General features: G+C 38.1%; 1 protein-coding gene across 3 annotated transcripts; it reads left to right on the top strand.

The window, feature by feature from the left end:
• The first annotated feature begins 29 nt into the window (after nucleotides 1–29).
• On the top strand, nucleotides 30–20,566 carry orb (polyadenylation element binding protein orb). 3 transcript variants are annotated; one of them, XM_022084916.2, is made up of 13 exons: nucleotides 42–101; nucleotides 282–299; nucleotides 2,803–2,950; nucleotides 8,623–8,768; nucleotides 9,868–9,995; nucleotides 11,809–11,941; nucleotides 12,603–12,975; nucleotides 13,771–13,847; nucleotides 14,721–14,876; nucleotides 15,962–16,054; nucleotides 16,144–16,309; nucleotides 17,621–17,748; nucleotides 18,801–20,566. In XM_022084916.2, the coding sequence occupies exons 2-13, from the start codon at nucleotides 282–284 to the stop codon at nucleotides 19,032–19,034; spliced, it is 1,800 nt and encodes a 599-aa protein (XP_021940608.1). In that variant the 5' UTR covers nucleotides 42–101; the 3' UTR covers nucleotides 19,035–20,566. The 3 variants fall into 3 exon arrangements, with proteins under 3 accessions (XP_021940609.1, XP_021940608.1, XP_087201350.1); XM_022084917.2 differs by lacking the exon at nucleotides 282–299 and having other exon boundaries at nucleotides 30–101; XM_087345224.1 differs by lacking the exons at nucleotides 42–101; nucleotides 282–299; nucleotides 2,803–2,950 and adding an exon at nucleotides 7,519–7,738.
• The last annotated feature ends 3,359 nt before the right edge of the window (nucleotides 20,567–23,925 follow it).

The following is a 23,925-nucleotide window of genomic DNA, read 5'->3' on the forward strand; positions in this document are numbered from 1 at the left end:
GTCATGCGTCATGCTCGGGGTAGAGCGCAGAGTAGTAACGGAGAGTGTGCAGTTGGTGTCTGGCCACAGTGGGAAGGGTAGTTGAATGGGTTGGAATTAAGGTCTGTGGGTTCTTGAATAGAACCATTGCGAAACAGTGTTTATTTTAATCTAAAACAAAAGTATTATTGTTTCCTGTATTGTAGGCATACAGGCTGGATATTTATGCATTCATAATCATTTAAAAGTGGCTTGCATTTTAAAAAAATTACAAATTTATGAAATTACTTTTTTATTTTTAGATGCCGGTATTGCAACAGGTAAGTAATGTGTGTTTACATGGTTGAAACCCTTTCAACATGCGATATGAAAGTAATATATTTCAGTTTTACTGCTTGGCATTGTGCTTAAAGAGTCTGTTGTTGCGAACAAGTGTTTGTTTTGAAGGACTTGTACGTTAAAATAAAAAAGACCTAACCTATTTGATTATGAATTTACAAAAATAGTTCTTTGTAATCGTGGTTGTAAAGTTTCGTAGGGGAATGGACAAATGAATATGAGATTGTAGGTGCAGGAGTAATCCTCGTGCACTCCGTAGGTGAGTTTTATTTGCATTGCCCATGAATTGTCACATGTATACGTAAGCATGATGAGCTGTTCCGTTTGACCTATAATAGTATGACGTTCTTGTAAATTATAATCTGATACGGTACAAGATTAATTGTTCTTTAAGTGGTTCGTTGAAACAAGTAGCAAGTAAATAAATCGTGAGAGACAATTTTGAACGTAAATGCTTTGTCCGTTTTAATTTGACGGAATGTTACATGCGTCACGTGACAACAGATGCAGGTGTGCAGAAAGTAAAATGACCGCGCCCTAAGAACCATCTATTAGTGAGTTAGCTGCTAATTTATAGTGGGCCATTGTTTAATGACTGTCTGGAATAACTGGTTTGGAAAGGCTTCCGTCTGTAATGTTGTAACATACTGGTAAATATTGTTTTGTAAATAATATTTATCGGTCCCATATTCGTCATAGGAGTATGGGAACAATTTCGAGCGTAGAAATGAAATGTTTCGCACAGTATTACTCGCGTAGCAGGTGACCTGCAATGAGTCGACATAGTCCGCTGCTCTTACTCATTCCTCGCGACAATCGATTGTTTGGTAGGAATATTTGACCTGTTGCATTCAGTAATCATACGAGTCAGGTGTTTTTTTATTCTTCGTCTCTTTTAAGCATCTTTAAGAATTTCGACAACGGCTTCTTTTGAGATCGCAAAAACAAATACATGTTTCTTTAGTCTTTATCGTATATTGTCCCTAATGCGTTAACACGCAGACTAAATAGCAACAACTAGTGTAACGTGAAAATGACGTTTCTGTCAAAACATTGCACAATTTTGAAGTGCAATGATGTGGTCGGAAGAGATACCAAAAAAATGGAAGGAATCCACAATTATTCCTATTTATAAAAAGGGAGACAAGACTTGAGTGTGGTAATTACCGAAGAAATTGTCTACTGTCAACCTCATACAAAATTCTTTCAAACATTCTACTGGTGAGATTCACTCCATATGTGAATGAAATTATTTGGGACAATCAGTGTGGATTCAGATTGATCAGATATTTGGCATCCGTGATACTAGAGAAAAATGAGAGTACAGTACATCAATTGTTAATTCTTTCAAAAAAGCCTACGACTCTGTTAATATTCTCATTGAATTTGGTATTCGTATATTCATATCATTTTCCATCATAAAATCCATTGTTGTATCCATATATTAAAACGGTGATAAAATCAGCAGTAGTAAGCAATTGTTACCAACCTCATGCACATTTTCTCTCCAATTACTGGAGCAGTAAGTGAGAAACTACCGGTAATATATTCTTTATTTTCAACAAAACCTCTAACTCGGATAAAAAATTGACACTGGAACCACGGTTCCGGAGAATCTGACGTAAATACGTCTCTGTATTAAAATTATATTTAAGCAATGGAAACAATGAAAGGAAGGTAGCTGAATGTAATGTCAAAATTATCTACTACACGACGCACTTCTTCTACAATCGATTCACAGCTCAGATCTTTCCGCAATAACGAAAGCGGATTATTGACGGCAGTAATGAAACACAACAATGCCGAGTAAACAGATGACGTTTCCTAGGTAACATAACAATGCACGCAAGCTGACCATTGTTGTCGATTTGTTGATACGGATCTTACAAATTTTCCTTTCACTTTTTTGCCGAAACGACCCTTCTGTATAGACGTATTTACGTATTCGGTATGCCAATGAAACTAATTATGCTGTGCACCATTGCTTTTTAATTTTTCACTACAATTCTCCATTGTGAAGGTCCAAGAATGTGAGGGGGGGGGGGGGGTCACGAAGAAATTAAAATCGGGTTGAATTCGGGGAGTGTTTGTTACCACGCAGTTCAGTTGTTTTGTTTTCCTGTCTACTGTCTAGAAACGAACAGTTCTCTAACTTTGCTACTTCTTCTGTGAATGTGGAACACGCAGAGGGGAGAACATTAGAAGAGAGAAATTACCAACAGGAAACTGCGGTGTTATATTTAAGCGTCGTGTTGTGGTAGAATTGTAGTAATAAGTGTAGTGTTGTCTGCCTGCACAGAGAAAGATTAAGTTGTGCAAACTTTACGAACATTAAAGATGAAGAGTGTGCGTGGTTGCCGGCGTTTGCTACTTCGTTCATGCCAACTTAAATTGTGAACGAGCATTACGTGTCCACTTGCCCTCGGTGTTCTGAGGCCGAGTTGCCCCACTACCACCTCAGTCCGTGGTGTGCTGTTTTTGCAGGTGGTTGTGCCGATGCCCGATTCAGATCCCGCGCCCCTTTCTGGGCGCCCAGACCCCAACAACGTGGAGTTCCTGCAACACATCAATGCAGTGCTCGACAGCCCCTTGGACCTCGGCGAGTCTCTCCCACGAGGGTCCCCAGATGACGGTAAGAAGTCTCATTGTATTTTTACTTTCATCAACACTCGTATTCAGATTTAATTTAATTTGTTCTGGTCAGTCGAACATTTTCCTTCGCAAGAATACTCGGTTGCAAATTTCTTGAATTCTGTGCCCTACTTTCTAGAAAAAACGTAAACCTACCCGATGTTGCCCTGTGCCCATTCGTAGCAATTTTACCATCTGCGTGAAGACAACTCAAAGGAGATGCATTTGTGGTCATCGTAAAACCGCACAGCGACTTCTATGACGTGGTCATGTCGTTAGTTCGTTGTGTAGCAAATATGTAAAATGTCGGTGCCGAGTTGACATTTATTTTTTCAACAAGGAATTCAAGGCCTTCACGTCTTTGCCAGTAGTTACACAGCGCGGAGGAGGGAATTTGTTCTCTTATCAATAGATATCATTTGCCTGATCATCAGATACGCATCGTTGGGTATTGTAAAAACTAACCTCACACCTCAGACATTTATCTTCCAGTATAATCCATTAATCAGAGCTTCGCCCTTTCCGTCTGTATGAAAGTCAATCGCAGATTGGAACTTTTTGTTCCTCGGGTAAATTTGTTGAATTTTGCGGAACGTAAACTGAGGAAAGAAAGTAATTAAATTCGCAAACACTGATTTCGATTGTGAAATTATTATTCTACGAAGAGAGAAAAATATTATACACAGCCTTTTCTGATGATGCTTAAAATTGTTCTTGAGAATTCGTCGGCTTCTGTCGAGAGACCTGAAGATTCAAGGCGAAACATCTTCATAAACACCAGTTTCTGCGTGAACGACATTCCTCTCTCAAATCGATGGCCACTTCTTTCCGAGACTGGAAATGTGACCTTTCAACCTCGGACGGGTGGTCAGGAGCCCCAAGACCACGCGACGAACTTCGGTTCGAAGCGTCGCAGGGAGACCAAATTTTGGGTTGCAGTGGGAGGCCAGCCGAATGTGGCTAGGTTCTTCTGTTACACTGCCTCCGCTATCTTCAGGGTATTACAACACTTTCTGTGTGCGTGACCTCGAAAAACCGAATTCCGAAAACCTTTAATGTAGTTTGAATGCACGTGGTATTGATCATCCTAATGTCGTATAAAATAAGCAAACAAACGACTATTGACGCTATAAAGACGACGCTTTTGCCACACGCGTTTCGACCTCAAGAGGTCTTCATCAGTGGCATCACGGAAATTAATTCATTTAATCAAATGGATTTAGAAAATAAGCAATGAATGGGGTATTTTAAGCGGCACTGCACTAGTGTCGCGGTGGTTCCCAATGTGTGGCGCGCAGACCACGGTGGCCCATGAACTTCGGAACAAAAAGTAAAACAAAAAGAATGTCGCGATGCTTGAGAAATTAAGTTCTTACCAAGTTTTTTAAGACTCTACAGGACGGCGCCTCGCGGTTGTTAAATAGCAAATATTAAGTGGCCCGTGTTCAGTCGCCTTATAGTGACGACGAGATTCAGTAGGCCCAGCGACGCCTGCCGGCGTGTTACTGACGCGCCAACTCGACGTTCGTCTTCTCCCAGGGGCGCCGGGCCGGCCGCCTCCCCCTCCCCCTCCGCCATGCACCAGACGCCTAGTGACCGCACCGAGGCTTTTGCTTTGCGACTGATGACGTAGCGAACGTACGCCGTCGAACGAATTTTGGCGTTCAATTAATCTCCTCTGAACTTGGGAAGCTGCGTGGCGCTGTCTCGGTGAGTCCCAGCGATACCGGAGGGCGAAGGGCCACTGTCTTCAGGTGACTGCTTCGTCGCGTCATCGTCAGGGAGTGATTCGTCGCGAGAAGACGGAAGGGAAATTTTCAAACCGATGCTAAGCGGTTTCTGTAGTAGTCGGATGGCGGGAACTTGGCAATCTAAGAAACAAAGACAGTAGGATGGGTAACAAATATAATTCATGGCGTGGCGCTCAGTGTATTCGAAACTAGGTCTAGCAATGGGACTTTTTGGCTACGACGCACGAAACGGGCAACGCCACCGGGTCCCAGATGCAGCCCAAGAACTGGTCCTAATCGAGGGTCGTTAAAAGCGGGATCTTGGTTCATTCCGCACTGTTTTTTTCGACAAAGGCGGTTTCTGTCGCAAGAATTGTTTCTCGTTGAGTGCTCATTCTACAAACATTTTATAAAACGAAGACTGTGTTCATTCCGCACCACGAATAAGGAGCTCCTCTTTCACTTGACGGGGAACCCCCCCCCCCCCCCAACCTCTCTGGTCACTCTCGCTCTCTCTCACTGACGCAGTGCGTTTATTGAAACTTGGCACGGGAAGCCCAGGGCGAAGTGCCCCTCGACGGTCCACTGTCGGGATGTTTTCGATGTAGTTGCTGGACACAGCTGTTTCGAATCGTTTTCTGCCTTTCTCGCGTTGGGGCAGTTTAATTCAGAACCTGTTTTGGGAACGCGGATTTACAAAAGAGCGAGGCAGACGGCCGATGAATTTACGTAAACATTGTCACTTATGACCTTACACTCTCTGGCCTCTCGGTTTTTGAGATGGCTGTTAAATTTATAGGAAATTTGCGTGATCACTATTATTATTGCTATATTTCTACGTTTTACTCACAAGCGTAGTTTCTTTTATTCATTATCGTTACTCGTGCGTAATTTTCAAGCCGTTCCATGAATCATTAGACCCTTTAATATTTATTTACGTGGATGTAAACGCCATTGTAGGTCTGAGGGCTAATATGAGACTATTTTTGGTGTCGTAGACGTAAATCGGAAGAAATAGGGGTCGTGTGTGGCTTCCATAGAAGACGGAGAGTTTCTCGACCGGCTTGACGACTGTTGGGTTCTCGGGGATTCTGCTCTGTTGCTGTTCGCATTGTTAAAGCTCGACCTTCCTGTTGCTAGCAGAAGGAGCGACTCTTTTGCATTGTTAACCAGGGCGTCCTGTCCTGAAAAGACTTTGCTTCTGAGACGAGGGCAATCAATCGTCCCTTCGTACGTATTGGCTGCATACGTGGACGGGGCGGGACGCATTAAGTTTAGCATGTGCAAGAATAATGATAATGGCTCCAGCATTTCTGCAGTGTTGCCAACAAACATTGTTTAGCAATTTTATCGGACTGCAATGCGTATAGTAAGAGTACAGTGTCGGAAGGAACAAATGCGCTTTTCTGTTCCTTTGTTACTAATTCATTATTAACTGGCTCTTTTGTAATGCATTAGATTTTGAGGACGGCGTTCGTCAGTAACTCAACAGATGACATTCATTCTTCACAGATTTACAGCCTCTCAGCCAGTCAAGAAATGTCTCGTCTTTACAAGAACGTCACTGGCCCCTGTCGAATCCACACCCATTCGATTTTTAAGATCCACTTTAATATTATCCTCCTTCCTACGACTAGATCAACGAACATCGCTGACTAGTGTTACCACCCTGTTACTAGTTGAAAAGGTCCCGACTTCAAACCTCTGCCTGGAGACTGGTTGTAATAGCCTTAAATTAGGCCACGACCACTTCCTTCCACATCCTGCCGCCCTCTCATCCGACACTGCATTCTAGATACTGGAAGCGCTGTTAAACAGACAACAAATAAATGGCGTAACAATTTGTAAATCCATTTTAAAGCCGTTTGCAACACCGACGGCAGCAGGCCGGTGTCCCCTGAACCATCCATGTTCGCGACAGTGTCAGTCCTGGACGCATCGCGTCCATCTTTGGCAAAGGCAGTCGCTTGGTTTATTACTGAATGCGAAAGAAAAGTACGGAGTTGCTTTTCGAATTTGGTGAACGGCCATATTTTAGGAGAGTTTCCGTACGTGGGTCTCGGTTTTGTTTTAGACAAAAGCCAAGGTTCTGTGTTGAGAGAGCAATCAATGTTAACACCACGGCTGATTGTGGAATGTGGATTTGTTTTGCAACCGCATTCACGCACTCGGCTCCGAAGAAAATTTCAGGTGCGAACATGCGACATAAACTGAACTGCTTAAGTAAAGCATCTTTCGCGTTGATTTATTGCACGATGGTAACAATTATTTTGGCAAACATTTCTGGATTCCAATTAAAGTGAGTTACATAAGCGTACTGATTTGATGCGGACTGTACTCCGTTTGCCTCTCATAAGTTTGACGAGGATCCAGTATCGCTTGCATAAGAGACTATCGCCAACAATCCTGCAGACATGTTTCAAGCAGCAGTGAATACGGCGCTCCGGGAAGTTTCGCGCCTTGTTTCCTTTTAGCAGTCACGGAAATACTCGATTCGAAGTCAGAGTCAGCACCTGAAGTTGTGCAAGGGTCAGATAAAAGCACTCGGTCACAGCTGATAGCAAAATATGCTGGCCTTGTCTTAACAGCGCGGCAAAAATCTTGCGAACGGAACGGAATTGAAGCAGATCGCCGTGAATTTCGACTTCGACTCTTGCTGTTAGGTTAGGTTTCGTATTTCTTATAAAGGTAATTTGATTTGATGTAGAAATAAATAAATATAATCAACAACTTCAGTAATTATTAGTTTAATTGTATTGGTTAGTATTACATCAGTTTTGGGTTTACAAAAGCTTTACATCTTGCAATATGAAGAGCTTCGTGAATTGGCCTGATCGTCATATATTACAGAATCATGGAGGATGAGACTGGGCGGGCGAGACAAGTAGCACGCACGAATAATGCATACAAAATTCTTATTGGCAAGCCTGAGAAGAAGGGATCACTCACTCAGGAGACACAGACAAAAGAACGTAGTGTTAAGATGGATGTCAGTTGGGACTGTATTGCTGGTGGGGGCATTTCTGGACTAGCTGAGCTACTGTCAACGTCTCTAGAAAGTCAGTGCTCAATTTTAATTTAATTTTCTTTACAGTCTGTATTAGGGTTTTGTTGCATTCAGTTCAAGGTTACATCAATCGAAACTTGAATGATGTCGAAGTTTATATGTCAGAGTTAACACACCAAAGCAACTTTTTTCATGTCTGTAAAAAATTTTTAGGTTAGCATTGAGATCTTGCATTGAAGTTACGTGACTGCTATTCCAAGTATAGAACATCACTTACACCTGTGCCCGTTATGCATGCATTCACAAGAACAAACGCACGTGTATGCGCAAGCGCACACTCATTATTGAATAACGAATGTGCACCAAGGACTGAGTTTCAGAATTGTGCTCTCGTGTCATTTTAAAAACAAATTGTTACAATAATCCCTATGGAGAGGAATAATGTGAAGTAGACCATCGGTACTTTGTTAATCTTTATTGTTTTGCTTCATGCAAATGTCCCATTTTCCTGTTAAGGTAGACTTAATTTGACTTCATTTCAGTCCAGTTTTAACAACTGTTCCATTCTTGCCATCACAAGATTTCCCTTGTAATTCGTTTGTATAAAATCGTCCTATATTATATTAAAAATGCCTCATTTATTATCTGCCTTATCATGATATTTTACTTTATAAGAGTTTGTAAGGGACCCTTAAAAGACACAAACAAATTTATGTATCATTGGCCACTTTTAACTTACGCTTTGTTCTTAGTAATTTCTTATTTATTCCATTTCACACAACGGAAATTTTTTCTGGTAACAGATGTTTGCAGTGCAGATTTAAAAGAACTGCAGTACTCTGATGCTGGCAGATACGCAAATACATTCTGGCAAAGAAAGCTTATACTGGAAGCCAAGAAGCTTTGTTATCACTGGTAGATTTTCTTATTTTGTAGGTGAGTCAATGATGTCTATCTCGGAGCTACTAGGTCTGAACCTACCACGAGGACCATTACTGGGTAACACAAGCCCCTTAGGAGGTAGCAGTCATTATGGATCACCCACAACAAGCCCCAGTAACCCATTTCTTCGCAGTTACCAGGCAAGTGAGATTTATTGCGTACCACAGTGAATGCCGTGTTACACAATAAAATACCCTATTGTTCTGTAAATAAATGTCTTGTAATTAGAATATTTAAGCTTTCCAAACTTTCTTTACAGACTGCAAATCCTTCGAACTTCTCAGTCAAATGTTTTGATGTGCAGAATAACTGATAAGTTTTCTGTTGTACAAATTGATGTAAATAGGTGTTTGAATCGTGTGTTTAAGTGTTGCAGTTGCATGAGAGCTAATTAATGTTTAATTTCTTGCCTTACAAGATAAGACTGGTCTTTGAAATTGCAGGCTTAGAAGTAATTCTTTTTTTACAAAATTTCAAGTTAATCCAAGTGAGTAACAGGTCATCTCATTGATTTAAAATATTTTTTGTGTTCAGTAACTTCCAAAGTTTATTGAAGATTTTCAAAGCATCAGATTTAAATTTGTCATGCGATGCTCAAAAGTTATTTGTAGTGGGTACGAAAGTTTGAAGTCGTCAGGAATTTGTGTACATTTTTCTTATGAATGAAGTACAGAAAATGAAAGGAGAATGGGGGAGGTCATATGCCTCTCATTCTCCATGTTGAGGTTCCAGAACTGTACAGTAGATTTTTTTTTTAAATTTACTTTTAGAAATATGTCCGGAAAGTTGCAGGTGACCGTAGTCTTGATCCATTTCAACGCGATATAAACCTTAGTTACGTGAAGCCCAACCTGGACTTCATAATTGTCCCCAAAAATGGCTTATCATACGAACATCACACAAAATTACAGCCCCATTCGGGTCTGCAACATCTTCATTGAAAACACCTTTTTGATATAATGTATAATTAAAAACGTTTGTTACTGTGCAGCAACAAAGGATTTTAGTAAATGAATATGAAGGTTGGTGCAATGTAAAAAATGATGAACAATTCATTTGGAAAAATTCGCTCCAGCTTCGTGTACACTCTTTTCCTCCTTTAGTCTGTGCTGATTATAAAATCTTTATTAACTACAAGTTCATTTTGTAAGAATTCTGGGACTCCTTATTCTTTTAAATTAAATCTAGTTTAATACATCTTTGCTGTTTATATTAAATATATTTAATAAATTTGTACAGTATGAGGAGCCAAGGCATGAGATGTCAATGCCCTTGAGAGTGCTTCATCGCAACATGGACTCGCCTCTTCAACAGACGTCACCGCCACCTTGCTATGGACGAACATTTCGTGGATCCCCACCCTACAGGTATTTTCTGCTATTAACTCTGCATATGAGTGGACCGGATTCTAAGAAAAAGCTACTTTGAGAGGATGATACACATTGCAGCGTTCAACTGGCATATACAAAAAATATGAATGTATTGTAACAGAATTAAGAAACGAGTAGTTAGTGTGACTAATGACATTTTGAGATTTGATGGTTACGTGGCTCAGAATGAAAATAGATTTTAGAATTTTGACCTGTTGTACCCATTTTAATTATTTTTTCTTGAATAGGGGAATATTATAGCCTATAATATGGGTCTGCGTACGTGGGTGTCCCATAATTTAACCAGTGTATAAATTTAAATGAAACTTTGTACATTCTCACTTCATTATTCCATACCATCGAGAGCAGCTTGGTGGTTGCACTCGCTTCTTACACTAGCACCACACAGTGCAGGACCCTGAACGTTGCATAGTGACTGATTTTGTAAGAAATTAACATTTATTAACATAATTTTTAATATTTTTCCCTTTTCAAAGAATGCTCATGAGGTTCTCCATATTAAGTGCGTCCCATTCTAATTTATGCTTGGTGCAACCTTAAAGTTTCTAATTTTCTACATCAATGTGGCAGATGTATAAAAGTGAGAAGTGGCAGCGAGAATAGGGCATTCAAATTATGCAAGGTAATTGAAATCTGAAAAATATGCCGCAGTTTTTAAGTTCTGTGTGTGTAAACTGCAAGACAATCTGGTGTCAGTGCAGAAACTTTTATTTCACTTCGAGTGTAACAGCAATAATAATAATAATGTCAGTGGTAAAACACTGTAATGTATTTACACTTGCGAGCAGTAATATTTTTACTGTAATGGGATTTAATCCTATGACCATCTGCTCACAAGTTTAGCATCCCAACCCACATGCTAATTTGCACTGCGTTGTCAAATTATAAATTTGTATTATCTACATATAACATTAACAACAAGATTTGTATGACTCAGAGTCTTTGCAATTTGAAATAAAGCTTTGAATTTCGCACGTAACTTTTTGTCTTGAATTACGTGTGTTTAATTCTCAAGTTGACAACAGTAATTAAAGACGTATGATATAGCTCTTAGGTATGTGAAATTTGATATGGATGAAGATCATGATTGTACATCCTTCTGTATGTTAAATATTGAAAACATGGCAATGCTGTGAAGCATTCATAAAGTTTGACAACCGTGCAGTAGTGGGTTTCTGTACGAGTGGAAATTGCGCGTATAGAACAACAAATTATGTGCTTATTAATTGACACCTTTTGTTATCCTCTTCAAAAGCATGAAAAGTAAATTATACATGGCAGAATAACGTGTAGGCCTTTTTTTTTCTTCAGAAAATTAAATATTCTTACTAATTTACTGTGATTAAAACATGTCAGTGGAATACATAACATTATAACATATTAATATGTATTGTTAATATCACTTAAGATAGTGGAGATGAAAAAAAATACTGGGGATATGAAGCTGTGTTAATTCCCTGTTTCAGAAATGTTGTATAGATTGTCATTTTCAAAATCATGGTTTTTGGCTTATTGTTTCACCTGGAGGAAATGAGATGGTTCACAAATATCTTTACAGAGTTGAGCTGTGTGCATTCAGAACCAAACGAAACTTGACATGTAGTCAGCCAATTTGAAGTCCCCCATTACACCATTTCTGTTGATTGGATTGTATCTGAAATCACAGTGTGAACTCTCGTTACCACTAAAGCCGTAGGTCTTCCGTGTTTCTCCGTCTGGAAATGATGAGTGAGCGATGATAATCAACGGGGTTTCAGTTCTGTTGAATATCGAGATTTTGTTTCTGCAGTGACTGCAGCAGCCCGACCCTGGAGCAGGCTCTGCTATTGAAGTGCGCTGCAGGTGGATCTCGCTCCAATTCACCTGCTGACTCAGAAACAAGTGGTGTGAGCAGTATTGATGGCAATATCTCTGACCTCATGGTATGTATGCAGCTCATGCCGAGATTGTTGGTACATCCCTCTCTAAAACATATGTTCATCAGCTATTTAATCATCTGATGATGTCAGCTGCTAGGAGACATGAACCATGGCAGCTTCAGATATTAACTTTGTTGGTTCAACTTAACCTTCGTATGTTTGTGTAGCAGGAATAAACAATTCCGCTGTTTATCTGAGGGGAAAAGAAACTTTTACATGATGCATTAACATTTTAAGGTAAATAAGTACATTAATAATATCATACTTTTTTTTTCAAAATATGAATCTAAAGATAGCAGAAAACATAAATATGTGTAATATTCCTTTCAGATAGAAACAATTTTGTGGATGACGGCTTGAGGAATGGTTCCAAGTGGTAACGTAAACTCCTCTGAACAATGTGTAATTTATTTCGTTGTTGCATGTTGGTTCTTAATAAAGATAATTGTTGTATCGAAACACACAGTGTGGCGTAACTGTGATTTTAAATGAGGCCAGCAGGGGACACAGGGATTTAAGAGCCTCGTACTTCAAAGGTTGAATTGTAATGGTTGTGCGTGGTTGAGAATCAACAGTCGCAGGGACCAAGAGTACTGCGATTGTTGGTGTTCTGGTCGCAGTCTCCATGATCAGCAAGAACATGATAAAGACTTTCTTGTTTCAGAACTGCCTAAGTTTAACGCAATCTACTAGTCCTCTCTCAAGTTTCCAGTTGGGGAGTCCTGAGCAGGATACTGTGAATAGGCACGCTCTCCAACAAGCCATGAGGCCATTGCAGCACTCCACACTACGCTACTTCCAGCAGCAGCAGCAGCAACAGCAGCAGTCCCTGCAGGCCACTCTCTCGTCACTGCTGCAGTATCCATTGCAGCCCAGTACGTCGACCCTCGGACTGGAGAAACCCTGGATCTTCCCCACAAGTTCTCCTAACCAAGACAAACCGTGGTTACCACTGTCACCTACAGGTGGACTGCCTTCTCCCATACCCAATACAAATTCTCTGGAGAGAGCTGCACAGTTCCACAGGAACGCAGCGTGTAAGTCTTATTTCATTCTGTTCTGTTATAGATGGACTACAGAAGAAGTCACAAGAAGTAAGCACAGCGAATCTAGTAATTCAGTTATTAGTGTTTCAGGTTGACACAAACTGAAAGCTCACAATGAAGAGTGTGGTGATGAGGTTTGGATTCATAGGACAGAAAACGATGGTTCCAAATTTCCTTAGTCTCCTGTAAACACAGTAACATGTACCGGTGACCTCTTGTGAACACTGTCAAACTTCCAGGGTCCATAACTGGAGAGTTTCTGGACCAGCTGGACAGCTGTTAGTCTTATAGGCGTACTGTACTTCAATATATTTGCAGTAAATGAGGACGGATGCATAGAAAATTAAAAGTAAAATTGAAAATTATTTTGTATTAGCCATAAAAGATACCAGTCACTGGATTAGAAAAGAAGGCAGACTGTAATAGATGGGAGAGAAAAACTATTGTTCTACTGCCTGTGAGTTTAAACTTCTTTTACTGCAAGGCAAAACATTCAGTTCTTTCTGTGTCGTTTTGCTATGGCTGCGTTATCCTGCCAAAAGTAACAATATTTTGTTCAGTTCAATTGAGGTCTGAAAATATTTTTCACATATTTCTTTAGGATTTCTTGTTCTTAGCATGTGCCTTGGATAGACAGTCTTCCAATTTGACTGCCCGTGTGATGGTATTTCCCAGGCTGCAGCAGTGCTGAAGAGGTTCCATGAAAAAAATGTGTGTCTGTAGGAAATGTCTTTTGTAGGGTAGCGTGCTCTTGTGGAACTGAAACAAAAGTGTTTCTTGTTCTAGCTCTGTACGAAGCTACATGTTCCTGGAGTGGTAATCTGCCTCCTCGGACACAGAAGAACGTATCTTACTCTTGCAAGGTGCGTAATTACATGATGTGTTAGAAACAAGAACAGTTGGCCTCTGAACAGCGACGTAAAGAAGTAAAATATCAGATTAGAGAAATCGCTCCGAAAGGAGCGCGTTGCTCTAGTGTGTTAAAAATTACTAATGAAGATTTTTAGAACGTACAACTACATACAGAGAAGCATCACTAAAACATGTTAATAGTTATTTGTATTGCCGTGACTGACTTCCTGTCAATACACACGTAAGATTACTACACTGATTGAACATCATTTCCAATATTGTTTGTTCTTAAATATTGTGTGTATCGTTAAGCTTAAAGCTACCGTTAGTGTCTTATATTATGCACAAGACGACGATCTCCGTGGTGGCTTACATGCTGCTTCACTTGAAAATTGATTTTAATTGATCTTTGTAATTTGGATTACAATCTTCCATCATTGCTTCATCTGCAGCTTCCCCACTTAAAGTGGTGTGATGTGCACAGAACATGGAGTTAACTGTTGGACTTATATTGTTTATGTTCCCAATTCTTTTTGCCACTTTTGTTGTTGTTTTGTGTTTTATTCATAAACATACAGAACATTTTGTTCGATTTTATATGGTGGATGAAAAATTAACGGAAGAGTGTTCATTCTGATCATTCTGTTGGACTTCATCATATACTATTATTCTGTTGTATTATTTTGATAACCTAATTTTGGACATTGGTTCTATTTCCATCTACTCTGTTGTCTGCTGGAAAATCAAGTGTCAGTGCAGCATTTCCAGCTGACAAGCCCTCACATGTTGATCTGTTATACCATTTTGTCATCAGGAATTAGTGTTGTAACGTGAAAATTATTGAGAATTTAAGTACCGAATATGTTCTCATTCTGTTGTGACAGATATTCCTAGGTGGTGTTCCATGGGATATCACTGAGTCAATGCTTGTGACGGCATTCAGGAAGTTTGGGTTGATTCGAGTGGAATGGCCTGGGAAGGACCAAGCAGCTTCTCAGCCCAAAGGTTATGTTTATATAATCTTTGAATCTGAGAAACAGGTAAGATAATTACAGTATCTGCAATCAAATAGTTCTGTTATGTTGTTTAGCTAGAAAAATTTGCTCTATAGCTTTGTAAGGAGAATACAGGAGGTTTTATTCAGTCACATGCATGGAATGCTTCTAATAGCCATCATTTTACAGATTTACTGTACATGTACGTTTATTACATTTCACGGATCCAGAAGTTAGTCAGACGACGACAGGATGTGAAATAAGTCATGATAATACAATACATATATACAATTCAGACTGCCGTAAAGATCTCGCATGAGTTAGGCAAAGGGTTCGCGTAAAGTAGTGGTAATGCTACAAATAAATCCATCCATTGTATACGGTACCCATTTATCGTGTATAAAGACAGAAAACCTTTGTGAGATGAAAATATTATGATAAATGTTAATTTGTTGAAAATGGCACGACTCATGTTCTCACACCTTACCAACATGTTACGTGTCATGTTATGTAATAACTCCGAATTTTGATACGGAACTTATGTACTACACGTAGCACGGTGTCTGTTTTCTTTGGAATAATCTATTACAGTACACAGAACAACATAACTGCCATGGTTCACTTTGCAATTTGTTTCTAATTTTTCTTCCTCCATAAGTCATTTCCGCGTCCGTGAGTCGACTTCTGCGTAGCTGCTCTCTGTCTGCCCATACTTGCATTTCATCTACCTTCCTCCATTCTTGCCTTCTCTACATTTCTCTTAACTTAGTCTCTTCACTGTATATTTTGTCTTATTGTGGGTCTTCTTCCATTCATCTTTATTTCCAAAAATCTTTTTGTTATCCATTCTTTTAACATTTCCAAACCATCTCTCTATTTGGTTTTGTATTTCCTTTTTTTTCTTGAGCTCTCCCCTAATGTGTGTCTTTCTGACTCTGTCCCTCTTCGTTGCCCCCACCATTCCTCTTCTGCTTGTTTACTTTCGTCTCTTAGTGCCTGAGCCACGTCTCTACTCCGTGTAATGGCGTCTTTTTAAGATGCACACTAAGACGAAATTAAAATTGCCCTTTCATCCAGATAATATTCCAAAGTTTAAATGACGTAGTAAGCTGAAATGTGTTCTCATACAGGTGAAGGCACTTCTTCAGGCCTGTACGCATGATGTCACTAGTGGTGGCAACTGGTACTACAGAATCTCTTCAAGGAAGATGAAGTCTAAAGAGGTAATGTTGATCTCTACCAAATTGAACTATTTCATGTGGCTTGTTTGAAAACGTCAGGATAATATTTTATGACGCACTGTTTGTTTCAGGTGCAAGTGATCCCATGGGTCCTTAGTGACAGTAACTATATAAAATCATCATCACAGAAGTTGGATGCAAAGAAGACTGTGTTTGTAGGTGCATTACACGGAATGTTGAATGCAGAGGGGCTTGCCAAAATCATGAATGATTTGTTTGATGGAGTTCTGTACGCAGGTGAATATGAAAGGCCCATGGCAGCAGAAGTTTGCATGAGTTCGTGCTTCCTGCCTGGTCATTTTAGGGTACCATTTTAAGGACCTGCTTCTGATTTTGTTTTTGTACTGCAGCATGTTATAGTTGTTGGGTCAAGTTTCAAATGGTACACTCTGTGTGAAGGTAAGAAAAGGATAACCTACTGCATAATCCCAGAGATGTGCTCATGAGAGAATAGGTAGCATCGAGGTCTTTTACATTGTAAAAGTGCACTCCAAATTCTGTAGGTAAATTTTATATTTTTTCATCACTACCTTGATGGTTCCTTGTTCTGATAACTTCTCATCTGGTAATGCTAATTTATTTAATATATACATATAAAGGCTTAAGCATTTTACTTTCCCAGAATTGCACTTAACCCTTTGAGTCCCAAAACATTGTTGGAAAGAGTGCCTGAAATTGATTTTGACAGATGTGTGATATGGCACCCCATACACAGTTTCTGTAATCAAGAGGGTACTGCCCCAAACTTCACCATTCTAGTTTTGAATGTGAAATATGCCATCAGATTTAAAGGAAGTTGATTGAATTGAGAAAAATCTCGCAGGATCTCGGTTTTAGGTGGAAAAGTACACGGACAAATGAGAGAACTAACTGAAAAATGTGACATAGTTTTTGCCCATATCCATTTCTACTGTAAAAGACTGATTATTGTACCTGCATGAGGAAGAGTAGGTTTCATTCAGTCTCTCGATGAAATGTGCAACAGCAGTTGTGAACATCGGTTAGAAACTCGGTTCATACCAAATTTGATACCCATTCTGGTACTAATTATTGACAATGCATCTAAAACATGAGATTCAGAGAGACAGACTGCCTACATCGAACTCCAATCAAGTGAAAATGAAGGCCTGGCTAATGAAAAGGAGCATCCCCATTTGGGATTCCATATTAACTACATGAATATATCATAACATCCGACAATTTTTATCACTATTAGCTTGATTTGCACAATACCTGCATTGATAGCGATCACTTTTTACAAAATGTGTAATATGATTATTTTTTCTATATATTTTAACCATACTATATGATGTCAACTACAGTTTAATAAAAATAACCTTTTTGTACCACTTGAAAATGTTTGGTGTTGACTAAAACATGAAGTGGTGAAAATAACTGAAATAATATTATTACAGCAGATTACACATTAGGATCCCCTTATTTAAGATTGCTTTTTGAAAGGTGAATGAATTGGTTGCTTCAAGCAGGAAGTACCTTCATTGCTTTAACTTTTGAGGGAAATTGCTTCATAAATGTGTGTTTTTGCAGGCATCGACACAGACAAGCACAAATACCCGATTGGCTCTGGTCGTGTCACATTCAACAACCCACGAAGCTACATGCGTGCTGTGGCAGCTGCCTTTATCGAGATTAAGACTAGCAAGTTCACAAAAAAGGTACAGTATCGTAATGGGCATAGGAGAGCCTTACTATAATTTAGAAATAAATGTTGCTGTTTTTTATGCTGTATTTGTAGTTTGTGGCATACGTAAGTGTTCATCATGTTGATTTCCATTGCTTGTACATGCCTGCTCTTTATATTTTTGTCTGGTCCATTCTTCCTTCTTCTGCAGTACAGGAAGTCATGCTCTCTGTATTTTATACTAACTAAACAAACTAGCTGCCTTAGTTAACCCAAAGGTTCATCACTGTCCCTGTCCTGGACCAACAAAATTCAGTCCCCTTCAACTCCTATCTCTCATATATCCTGCCTGACATCCTCCCATCTGTGTCTAGGTCTCTTCCCTTCAGGCTTCCTGACCAATACCCAGTGCATATCACTTGCCCCCAACCATCTCATTCTTCTCGACTTAATCACCCTGACAATACTGGGGGTAGGAGTACAAATTTTTAAGCTCATTATTATGCAGTTCTCTCCAGGCCCCATCGTCTTCTCCCCTAGTCCCAAATATCCTCCTCAACACCCTATTCTCAAACACCTGCAATCCATGTTCCTGAGAGTGAGAGGCCATGTTTCACACACACGCAAAACAACAGGCAAAATTATGTTTTGTATGTTTTAATCTTTAGGCTCTTAGAAATCGGATGGAAAGGCAAAATATTTTGCTAATTTTTATTAGTCCTGTATTCTGTGTTGAAGAATGTTTAAAGAAGGTATGTTGAACTTCATTATGATATTTTGTTGCAATGATTTTATTTTAATGCCAGACCTCATCTGTTCATATTCTTAAGAAGAATATTAGTTGTAAGATACTAGATATTAACAATGCAGATGTTCATCTTTATTTCTTAAAACTCGGTTTCTTGATGTGTAGATGGTTTTTAGTGAAGTGCCTTGCAGAGTAATAATTAATCAGCACTGATTTAATTCTAAATCCTTTCCACTGTTATTCGTGTGCAGTAGTGACACACAGCTATGGAACTTAGCTAACAGTCACTGCCACTGGCAGTTTTATTGCGATTACAAAGTGGACCTGCCTCCGTACAGGTTCAAGTGGACCCATACCTAGAAGATTCTCTGTGCTCATCCTGCAACCTGCAGCAGGGGCCTTACTTCTGCCGTGAGATGGTCTGTTTCCGCTACTTCTGTCGTAAATGCTGGCAGTGGCAGCACGCGCTGGACTCTATGCAGTCGCACAAACCTCTAATGCGCAACTCAAAGTCATCTGCAACTATGCAAGGCTTCAGTTCTCTTTCTGCTGGTAGAATATGCAACAACTGAGGAAACAGTGCGGTGTGTTGCAATGGAGTGCAGAAATCATTTTATCAAAGAATTTCTATTAATGCTTTAATATTCTAGTCTTTGATAAAACCATGGTCAGAAGAGAAGAAATGGATACAGGAAGTATCCTTGCTTTCATAACACAGATTTTGTCTTTGTTAAATATTAATTAGTAAGATTCTTAGTTCAATTTCTCATAAGATGAGAGAGAAAATAAGACTTAAAATAATTTCCATTCTCACAAGATGTTTAAAAGTTCCTACTATGGACAAAGCAATTTGGTCCATTTTTGTTTATTTATTAGGTAGGTACCTCTATACCATTTTCAGTGTTAGATTGAAATTATTTGAGGAAAGATGTTTTGAAACTTTCTCTGCTGTTCAGTATTATTTAACTGATTACAAAAGTTCACTGCCTTCATCACTCAGTAGTTATTAATGAAGGAGGTGTGGCTGTTGTAAGTAAATTTTGAATAATTTTAATGTTACCAAATTTAAGAAGCATTATAATGAATCTCTTATATATTCAGTTCCCATCTTTTCTTTTGCAGTGTTTTACCTAATTACAAGTCACTTCCTTCATCACTCAGTAGTTATTAATGAAGGAGGCATGGCTACTGTAAGAAAATTTTGAATAATTTTAATGTTGCCAAATTTAAGAAGCATTATGGTGAATCTGCTATATTTTCAGTTTACTTTATTTTTTTCTGGGTGTTTATATTTATTTTCAGTGTAATCTTTTATACTGACTTGTTCAGTGACCAGTGTGGTTTCTAATAGAAGGTTTTATTAAGAATATTTTGTTCATTGGGTTGTACAAAAGAGATGGGTTGAATATACATACATGTACACGGATGACACATATGACAGTACGGACATGATGAAGGTCTCACGATTCTTGGCAATGCATTTTGTGTGATACAAATGTTTATGAAAAATGTTTTATTTAGTTAACGTGTGTATGTGTGTGTGAGCGCACATGTGCACATGCATATGTGTGTACATTTGTTTGTCCAACTTAATTTTGTACCTTAATTTATTTTGATACTGATCATAAAATTAAAATTATACTTCTGTTGCACTAATACCTCTGTTACACCCTTTTCTTTTATACACACAGTATGTGAACATGTGTTCAGATTGTCAATATTAACTACAGTACAGCTTCAAGTGTTCTATTTAAAAATAGAACAGTTTTCATAATAATCAAGTCTCAATTAATTTAAAGATAAAAGACAATTTTGAATAAGTTTAAACAAGGAAAAGCACTTGTATTGAGTCAAAATTAATAGTTCAACTACCTGTGTTGGTGCTTTCCTGATTACAAACCTCTGAACATTCCTTTCACAGTTCCTGTGATAGTAAAATAGGTTTTGAATCTTCATGTACTCATTTTGATACCACTGCAATAAGATTTTTAGACCAGCTTACAGGAAATTGATTCCACATTCACATGTTTGGAATCTTAATCTGTTAAGTGGTCTGATTTTTGTATGCAATTCACAAATCTTCTAATACATCCATCAAGAAGTTTTTCTTTTTTTCACCTGAACTTGCAGGGTAATCCCATATGATTTCCTCTGTTACTCAAAGGAGTCCATCCTTGTGCACAGTTTTGCCCTTCAACTTAAGCATTGGAAGCTTGATACAAGTTTCCCTCACTGTTGTTATTCAGGCCTTAATATACACTAAAAGAATGTTCTTTAAAAAATAGCTAAAGATACAGCTTATGTTAACCTTCATTGTATGGATTTCAATTGTTGGATGGTTTAATGGTAGCATCATGCTACTGTGACAGCCAAATAGACCATGTGTAAGCAAGCAATGATGCACAGCCAATACATGTATTCAATCATGCCATGTTTGATAAATTAACAGAAATAACCCCTTTTCCCCCTCACATAACTACTTATAACTGATTCCCACATATAAATGTTCTTTTGTTCAAAGATGGTTTATAACAATATTAATTGCAACATGTTTCTTTCTTTGTGAAAGTTGGTATGACAATTGTGAAACAAAAAGAACTGGTAATTAGGAATACCATACAGGAGATCTTGTTGAACATGTAGTACTTCTTTGAGGTTAGGTAGGATTTGAGGTTCTCAGTGGCGAGTATAAACATGGCTGTCTTGTGGGTTGTGTGCCATGTAATCTAGTAAAAGTTTTCAACATTTCAGAAGACCTTGCTGCCATCATCAGGGCATTGATGGAGGTAGCAAGGACCTCTGAAATGTTCATAAACTTTTACCAGACTACACAACAACACAACCTAGAAGACAGCCATCTTATTTCCATAAGGTTGCCTTGCCTACAAAAGGTATCATAACCCTACATTCAATGAATACAGAGTACATGTTAAAATAAACATGTAGGGTTTCACAAATTCAGTCTGCATTTATTTTTTTTAAATGGTTTCATGTCCTTGGCAGACTTGATTGGCCATTAGCATCCAGAAGTAAGACTTGAGCTTCAATATTAGGTTCCAGTCTAAAGTTCCTACTTTTCTGGGAAAAGTAACGTTGACATGGACATAGAAAATGCAATAAGCAGTTTTCATTTTGTAATGAACGTAGCTAAATATTCAGTTCCATCTTTATTCATGTTACACAGCTCCTTGCATATATATGATAAATGAGAGTCCACATGACAGTCTACAATATTATGCTGATAATGATATTCACAGAACTTCCAAGTTTGTGGAGGTAGCCAGAATTTCTATTTCCAACTTTAAACATTTGTTTAACCATCCATGAATAGTTTCATTAATTTTTAAAACAATTTTACTAATGTTTTCACTAGTAGTTAAAAAATGCTGATGGTAACACGTATTAATAGCATATAACAATGTATATGATCAGTACTTGTCATTAATAATGCAAGGAGGGAAGCAGTATGTTGAGGTTGTACTGTGTGAAAAATACCGTCCAGTTAAAAAAAAATTGTATTTGAAATGTTTTGACCAAAGCTAGAATCACAGGTGCCTGCTATTTACTGTAGTTTAATCAGACTGTTACAGAACCATTTACACTTCTTAAAAACTAAAGATCAGATTTCCTGCACTGCTACTGCTGATAGTTTTGCGCTAGCATTTGCGTGCAGGCCCTTCCTCTTACTGGTGCTTATTTTTTGGAGAATGGGATAGTGCACATTGGTAATAAACCTTTCATTAGTCAACCTCTTAATGTTAATGAATACTCGGTACATGAAGTGTAAAAGCAAGGTATCTAGTTGGTCTGTATATACTTCAGAAGTCATAGCATCTTACAGCACTTTAAACACTGGATGCATTCTTAAATATGTTGTATTGAAAATTAAATATAATTATTCTTCATTTTATATCCTTTTAACAAGTTGAAGATAACATTCACCAATTTCTTACAGTGGTGACTTGCATAAAGTTGACCGAATGGTTTGCTCATTGTGCCTTTCACCATGAATATGTTTTAGAGTATTTGTGCATGGAAGCTTAAACACTTTTCCCACTGGACATAAAATTAGGTACCAGCTAAGAAGTATTGACCAATTACCAATTTATTTCTCAAATAAAGAAAAGGATGTTAACTGGTGGCCTTTATGTGACCAGAACTAATGTCTGGTACTGAACTGTATATTCCATGCCTCTCTCCCCACCCGAACAACGCTAATGCTCCACTTTTTGATACTTATTCCATTTGTATTCAAACTCTAGAGTTTGTTTTTAAATTTGTTCATCTAAATAATTTTACTGGCTTGTCAAAGAACCACATTTCCCTGCATCATATTCTTATTTGTCCTTCTAAAGCTTCTTTACACACCCTCTTAGTAAATGTTTTTTATCAACATACATGTTGCACTTCATTCACATTTATGAAATGGAGCATATTGGCAACATTTCATAACCAGATTCATAATTAAAAATTCCACATACATCATGGCTCTACATAGCATCTTCCGCATCAGAGTAAGGGTACTTCTACAATGCTAAACTCCCACTGTGTTACAAATACAATGGCTAACTACAGATTGCTTTTTGGTAGTCATGTACTTTCTTTCTTCAATTAAAATAAGCTGTGGCATCTTTTAAACCGTATTAGTATATCATGAATACAAAGATATTATGACTGATCAATCTTTCACCATAATTACTGTCTGAACTGGATTAAAATTGCTGAATTTACTCATGATCACAAGATTATAACACCATATTTTGTGGTGCTCATTATTGTTACATAAAATTAACTTCAAATGAAGAAATGTGTACAATTTTAAAAGGATAATCATACAAAAATAATTTACATTCTACCAATAATAAATACTAAGGAAAGGATTCCCTTTAAAATATATATATTTGTCAAGGATGAGTTTGGAAAATGTAAAGAAATTATATATTTGAGAAACAAGTTTTTAAAATGTCAGAAATAGGTGCCATTGGTCAGTTCCTGGCTTGGGTGTATACAGTACCAGTGTTGAACAACTATCCTACTGGATGGCACTATTTATATAGTGATGCTAGAAAATCGTAAATGCATCTTATATTAAATAGACAAATTTTGAAGTTTACAATCTTTTAAATGCTAACTTTCATTGGTTTTATTTTAACACACTGTAAGTTTATATAATAATTATAATACCAATCCAGTGACTTTTATTTTTAACTGTGCAGCAAATATATAAAAGTGCACATGAAGTTGTGTGAAATGTGTGGAGTTTTCCTTCCATGCTTTTATGGCACAAAATCACTTAGGAGAGAAGAAAAGGATTTTGATAAATAATTCTGATCTCATTTAAAATACCATTTATATAATCTATGCTGTTACTTAGCTTTACCTGAGCTGTAATGTGATTGTAAGAAAGAAATGGTTTTAGTTATATTATGTGATAACATTTGTTGTAAAATGTGTTTTTTGGAG

Source organism: Zootermopsis nevadensis, unplaced genomic scaffold (genome assembly GCF_977971745.1).
Source record: "Zootermopsis nevadensis isolate Lab colony 2312 unplaced genomic scaffold, Znev_1.0 Znev_ptg000001l, whole genome shotgun sequence".
Classification (NCBI taxonomy): domain Eukaryota; kingdom Metazoa; phylum Arthropoda; class Insecta; order Blattodea; family Termopsidae; genus Zootermopsis; species Zootermopsis nevadensis.

Coding starts and splice junctions, on each gene's coding strand:
- orb (XM_087345224.1), top strand. CDS start 7,534: ATGGAGGATGAGACTGGGCGGGCGAGACAAGTAGCACGCACGAATAAT. Junction 7,739..8,622: donor ACTGTCAACGTCTCTAGAAA/GTCAGTGCTCAA, acceptor CTTATTTTGTAG/GTGAGTCAATGATGTCTATC. Junction 16,310..17,620: donor TGATGGAGTTCTGTACGCAG/GTGAATATGAAA, acceptor GTGTTTTTGCAG/GCATCGACACAGACAAGCAC.